This window comes from Charadrius vociferus, unplaced genomic scaffold, assembly GCF_000708025.1.
Source record: "Charadrius vociferus isolate BGI_N301 unplaced genomic scaffold, ASM70802v2 scaffold54, whole genome shotgun sequence".
Lineage (NCBI taxonomy): Eukaryota > Metazoa > Chordata > Aves > Charadriiformes > Charadriidae > Charadrius > Charadrius vociferus.
The window spans coordinates 3417669-3424440 of record NW_009648350.1 but is presented as its reverse complement, the minus strand read 5'-3'; the positions used below and the strand labels follow the sequence as shown (position 1 = coordinate 3424440).

Sequence of the window (6772 nt, the reverse complement as noted above, 5' to 3'; positions counted from 1 at the left end):
TAGCTCCATCCTCCGGGAGCGTGTGGCCGGCAGGCACTGTGCGCTGCCTGCACAGGGGCTCTGCCTGCATGGGTTTTTTTTTGTTTTCTTTTTTGTTTTTTTTTTAAAGGCAAAATGGTTAAAATGAAGGGCAAAAGGGATTTCCGAAGGGCTGTCACACCCAGGCGCTGCTGGGGTTCGCACAAGGTGGCACCAACATCATCTTCATCGCTTTTCCACCGGATCATGTCCCTGCCTGGAAAAATTGGGGCTGGACCAGCTTTGGTGCAGAGGGACCGTGTGTGGCACCCCTGGGTGGGTGACGGGTGACAGACCGGCTCTGACACCACCCTTACAGGCAGCCTGAAGGGATGGAGCGGGTCTGGGGCAAAGGAGCCGATTTAGCCGCCTTCCCCATGCGATCTGGGAGCTAAAAGTGGGAGGAAAGTCTCGGTTTTAGATACTTGGCAGGACCTGCCAGCCAAAAATTAACCTGGACCTGCCTAATTTTTGGTAACAGCTCTGGAGAAGCCGAGCATCCTTTTCTCCATGCGTTTGGAGCCAGTTATGCCCTATTTCTACGAGTGGGTCCGTACGGTTTCAGCCGGTGGCTTGGCACGGGTGCCAGGGCGGGTGACCAGCGCTTCGGGCTCCCCAGGGGCAATACCAAGGCTCGATGCTGTCGTGGTTTAATCCCAGCCAGCAACGGGAACCATACAGCTATTCACTCACTCCGCGCCAACCCCGGTAGGGCAGGGAGAAGAGGGAGAAAAAGGGAAAAGAACCAACCTCGTAGGCTGAGATAAAGACAGTTTAATAGACCAGTAATGGAAGAGAAAATAATAATCATGGTAAAGGAATATGCAAAATAAGTGATGCAATGCAATTGCTCACCACCTGATGATTGATTGCCATGCCCGTCCCAAGCAGCGATCACGCATTCCTGACCCCCCCGCCCCGGCCAACCCCTGTTTATAAACTGAGCATCATGTCTGTGGTATGGAATATTCCTTTGGGCAGCTTGTCCTGTCTGTGGGAAGCTGAAAAGGTCCTTGACTTAATATAAGCATTACTTAGCAACAACTAAAACAATATGTGTTCTCAACATTATTCTCATACTAAATCCAAACCAGAGCAGCTACTAGGAAGAAAATTACCCCCATCCCATCTGAAACCAGGACAGATACGTCTTCAACACACCCTTGCCCAGCCTTGGGCAGCCCCCGAGCATCATTCCTTTGCCGGACACTGCATCCCATGCCAAGGTTGGGTTTGCTGAGGCTGGAGCCGCCCGTTGAGAAGCACAGCGATGCCTGAGGTCCCGAGGAGGTCTTCTGCAATTTTTTGTTTGCAGGACAGAAACCCAGCCAGGTGCTCGCTGCCCTTGCCAGGGTTCTGGGCGCCGAAGCACTGGTTCCTCCTTGCCATGGGATTGGACCGCTCTCGCCTGGGTCTGCTCTCCCTTCTCTGGGGCTCAGGAGATGCTCGGGGGAGGGATACCCTGCACTAACCCACACTCTCCATCTCCTTCGCAGCCCATGCCAAGGGGCCAGCCCCCAGCCTTGAGCCCGCCGAGCCCCCCGGTGCCATCACGCTGCCCGTGAGCTACCGCCTGTCCAACACCCGCTTGGCCTTCTTCCTCAAGGAGGTGGGAGCCAGCCCGGTGGGCAACGGCAGTGCCCCGCTGCAACGTGCCGAGCCCTTCGTCGTCTTCCAGACCAAGGAGCTGCCCGTCCTCAACGTCACCCTGGGGCCCTTCAGCACGGGGTTGGTGCTGCCCAAGGAGCAGCTGCAGCCCTCCAGCACCCTGGAGGTCCCCGACCGCCTCACCGTCAACTGGAAGGTGCGCGCCTTCATCATCCAGCCCCGGCTGGTGGCCAACCAGCCTGTGGTCCAAGTGCTCTTCTACGTAGCCGGCCGGGATTGGGATGACTTTGACGTCACTGACCGCCTGCCCTGCGTGAGGCTCCATGCTTTCCGCGATGCCCGGGAGATCAAGAGCTCGTGTCGCCTGCGGGGCAACCTGGCCACGTGCCTGGTGCAGGCAGAGCTGCCCCACGCCTGGTTCGGCCCCCCGGCCGTGCCGCTGGGCAGGCGCAAGAGCCCCGAGAGCCTGGAGGTGTCGGGCGAGAGCCAACAAGCCGAGCTCTACTACACCCTGCACGCCCCTGATGGGGCCGGCCAGTGCCTTGGGGAGACGGTCCCCCGCCGCGGGGCCGGGGGGGCCAGGACCGAGGGTCCCACGCAGCATCCGCTGCTGCGCATGGCAGCGTCGGCCTCCTGCAGCCTTCCCCCGGGCAGCCCATGCAGGAGCATCGGCTGGACGGCAACGTCTTCATCCGCCTACCCGACAAGCCCCTCAAGCCGGGCGAGGTGCTGAGCATCCTCCTCTACCTGATGTCCAACTCCACGGTGGAGCACTTCACGCTCAGGTGAGGTCCTGGGGTTGTCCCCACCCCGGGAGCAGCCGCCTTTTGAGGGAGTGGGTTTTTTTGGCTGGGTTGTACGATGGTAGACATGGGCTGGGAGGGAGGCGTGGACTGGGAGGGTGGGTTGTGTTTATGGGACCTGCTGGGGAACGGACCAGGTCTGGCAGGGCTTCGGGAGGGTGAGGGAGGCGAGAGGAGCTGCCGGCACATGGTTTTGCTTTGCGGTGGGAGCTTCTTGGAGGGAAGGGAAAGGTTGCCCATCCAGGGTTTCCACCTCTGCATCACTGCTGTGGTCCTCTGCCTTCTCCCTCCCACTTGCACCGGGATTATGGCCCCGCCAGCAGATGTGGGTTTGTTCACAGCTGCTTTGGGGACGAGGTGTGGTATGGCCACGGGGCTGCTGGGGAGCGAGCGGGAGCTCCCCACATCCCCCTGATCCTGCCCTTGCACCCACCTCCTAGTGCTGAGCACCCCAGTACGGGGAGGTGCTGCATGTCCCTAAGGATGGGGCGATGAGCCCCGATCACCTCTCTTCTAAGGGCATTTACAAATGTCCCTGTGGCCACCGGGCCAGCAGCGAGCCCCTGGCACAGGGGACACAGCGCTCCAGGTTCTCCTGTCCTTCACCCCACAGGGGTGTGTTACTGTCCTGGGGGGGACAGCACTGGGGGACCAAACTCCTGCTGGAGGGGTGATGTGGGGGGACAAAATCCTATGAAAAAGAGGGGCTGAGGTGGGCTCAGCCCCATGGCTGTTGCTGCCAGCCTGGATGATGTTTCCAACAGCCAGGAGGGGTCGGGGCCAAAATATCCCCCTGCACCTACAGCAGGGTGCCCGGGGGAGGGGGTCCTGGGGTGCCCCCGGGGGTGAGGGTCCAGCCCTGACCATCGCTCTCCGCAGGGTGAAGGCCAAGAAAGGCGTCAACCTGCTGAGCACCAGGTCGAGGAGCGGGCAGTGGCTGGTGAGCTCGGAGCTGCTGACGGGTGGCAAGCACTCCACCGCCACCGTGGATGTGGCCAGGGCGGACGGGGCCGGGCCCAGGTAAGAGACCCCCTCCTCTGCCCCCTCCCCTGCCCCCCAGCACCAGCGGGGTTGGGGAAATTGCTGAGGTTTGGCCCGGAGCCGTTCTTCCTCCGCCCCCACCCTGCGTGTCTGGTTGCCACGTGGGTGCTGGCAGGGGAAACTGAGGCACAGCAGTGCGTGGCCCAGACTGTGAGACTTGGAGGCACCGAAGGGGGATGAACAATTTCGGGGTCAAACCCTCAGCCCAGCTGAGGTCGGGGTAGGTCCCTCACTGACACAGGAAGGGGCTTAATTTTGTGTGTGGCTTTTAGCCTCGGCCGGCACCGTGCAGCCGGGCAGATGGCAGGTGAAGGTGGGTTTCGTGGCCCAAGGTGGGCAGGTTTGTGGTCAGGCAGGTGGCTGTAAGGTGGTGCGTTCAGGTGGGATCTGCTCCGGGTCAACACTGGTGACCAAGCTGGAGCTCAAGCGATGCACTCATAAGTCACGGGTACCAGTTGGCAGCTGCATCCCCGGCTCCGGGCTGGGATCACCTGGCCGTGTCGGGAGCTGGTGGGCACACATAGTGGATTTTGGGGCTGAATTGTGAAGCCATGGAGGATCCCCCAGTTTGGGGTGGAAGTATTTTAATTTTTTAAAAAGTTTTAGCGTTATGAGAGGTGGCAGCTCTTTGCTGACTATGCTGGTGTTTCCTCTGGGAAGGAAAGGGCGCAGTCTCCAGGCAAGGTCCCATCTGGCCCCTGAGGTGATGGATGAGTGTCAGATGGGGAGCATGAACCAAGGCAGCACTTGAGATGGGCAGAGCCAGTTCTGCCCTGCTTGACACAAGGCCGATGCCCATTCCTGCGGCTCCAGGAAAGGCTCAGGTCGGTTGAGGAGAGTCCAGGAGATAGAAATGAAAATGATCTGAAGGAGCAAGGACCCACAAAGCCAAGCTGAAAGCCCGGATGGTGCTCAGCCTGGAGAAAGGGAGATGTGGGACTGGTCTGTGAGTGCGTGGAGGCTGTAAGGGTGAAGGGCAGCTTTGCTCCTTGCATCCACGTGGGCAGGACATGGGGAGTACGGGCACGGGGTGGACACGGGGTCAAACCCACCAACAGGAAAGACTCTGAACTGCTGGAAAGCAATTGTTCCCAAGCTGTGATATCTCCATCACTGTGTCTTTGGGAAAAGGGAGACAAGTGTCTCCAGGAGCCGGCTTAAAGTGAGTTGATGCGCTCGAGCCGTTCCTGCCCTCTGTGTTTGAAATCTCCCCGTATCTCTGCCGCACCACCCCAAAACTGAGTGAAGCTGGGGACGAGCTCCTGCAGGAAGGAGATCCTCAGCTCTGACTGCTTCCAACGTGAGCTCAGAAGCCGTCTGCAGAAAACCCCTCTGGCTTACCCGGAGGGTGGATTTTCCTTTACCCCACACCATTGCTACACAATGCAACGGCAGCATCTGAGCCCACAGCCCCGGGGCTGACCTGGCAGTGGCCCCGTGGCCACGAGCCCTCCCTCCTCTGCACGGCCACCCCAGTGCCCCTGCACGTGGCTGCCAGACCTGCCGGCAGTGAGATCCTCTCCTCTCCCCCTTCCTCCTCTCCCCGTCTGCCGCCGCCGCCGCCGCTTCAAATCAGCCTGGAAAGGTTAGAGACGGAGGATGAATTTAAAGTGATTACAATCACCTTTTAGACAAACAACTCCATCAAATATTAACGGAATGGAAAGTATGAATGACTTAAAGCCGTGTTGCCCTCCAGGCGGTGCAGCTGGAGAAGTTTGCTTTGCCGGGGCTCTGGGGGCTTTTGGCAGTGCCGGCTGTGCCGGGAGGGGGAGAGGGGGTGATAATGGCTATTTTTGGGCATTTTTCACTCCAGCATCCTAAGTTATTCCCCCAGTCTGGGCAGCCCAGCTCTTGTCTCTGCTGTGGCTGAGCGCAGCCAGTGCTCGGGGAGGGCAGAAGGTGGTGGCTGCCCCTGACAGGGCTCCTGGGACGCCCAGGGGTGAGGAGCCCCAGCACCAAACCACCTCTGGCATGGAGCCGCAGCTCCGGTTTCCCTGTCAACCTGGCTCTTCCCGGCTGTATTTAATACTTCTGCATTGGAAGAGGCACCAAGCGGCCAAATCCCCTTCTTCAGACTGGGTGGCCTTTGGCGATTCCCCTTGCACCCCCTCAGCTGCCTTGGGGGCACAAAATCCCAGCGGGACCCCACCAGCCTTCGCGTGGCAGCTCTGCTGCGCAGCCCATCCTACCTGCAGCGGGAGCAGGGCTTGCCGTGGTCTGGAGCAGCCCCAGCTTCTTGCTTTTCCCTTTTCTCCCCTTCCTTTCACTTATTAGATATTTATTAGAGAGAAACCCGACTGCATCCTGCATCCCCAGATCGATGGGACCTTCTCGGTTGCTGCTACATGGTACGATGAGAGCGGGGCTGGTCCCGGCTTCTCCTTTCACAGGGATTTCACCTTTCCATACCCATCTCCCTCCTCCTCCTGCTCTGGGGGGGTTTGCGGGGGCTCTGGGGTGTCCCCTGGGGATGCTCCGTTTTGGGGGAGCATTGGAGAAGTTTGACCTAGGGAGAGGGTTGAACCTTGAGTCTTCCCGAGGGATTGGCAAGTTGGACACGGAGATAGGAGGGCAGGATCGCGTCTGGGGAGGTTTGCTCATAGGGATGGGGTGTAAGAGTGATTTACACTGCTGCCATCAGACTGTGTCCAAGCCATGACACAGCACAAGGGACACTGGCTGCCGAGTCCCCCTGTCCCCTTAGGCTGGCACTATGTGCTGGGTTTGGCAGCGCACAGCCTCTCCATCCCGTCCCACCTCGGGGATGCCCCAGAGTTCACTCCCTGTCCCTTAGCTTTGGGTCCCCCTGTCCTCAGCAGCTGCATTGAATGCGTGGGGTTTTGATGAGCAGATGGTCTCGGGGCCGTTATCCCCTGCCGGTCCTGTCTGCCTCCCCCATCCCATGCCAGTCTGCCCCGTGCATCCTGTGCAGGCTCGGGGACAGCCCTGCCCCGAGTCCTAACTCGGTGTTGTTCCATCTGCTGTCTGGGGTCCTCCTGTGCCTCAGTTTCCCCATGTGATCCCCTTGGAAGGGGCTGTAAAATCAACAGCTTGGGCTGGGCTTTTGTATAGGGACTTATTTGCCGTCCTCGAGCACGCTGCCCTCCTGGGTATGGGACACTTGGGGTTTGACCTGTGGGACATGAGTGTGCAGGCAGGAGCAGCCTGGGGCAGTAAATCCAGCCGCACTGTTGGGAAGATGGAGCCGGGGAGACGAGGGCAGCGCCTGCAGCCACCCACCATCCCCTGGGGCCGTGGCCACACACTCACCCTTTGATAATATATAACCCAAAGACTCG

The 6772-nt window shown here is 59.7% G+C and overlaps 1 protein-coding gene across 1 annotated transcript in view; it reads left to right on the top strand.

Annotated features, from left to right (window-relative positions):
* Nucleotides 1-546: 546 nt before the first annotated feature.
* TMEM132E (transmembrane protein 132E) overlaps nt 547-6772 on the top strand; it is a 14252-nt gene continuing 8026 nt past the window's right edge. Inside the window, 4 exon segments of the mRNA XM_009885210.1 lie at nt 547-571; nt 1515-2240; nt 2243-2411; nt 3309-3449. Coding sequence (XP_009883512.1) covers nt 547-571; nt 1515-2240; nt 2243-2411; nt 3309-3449 — 1061 coding nt within the window.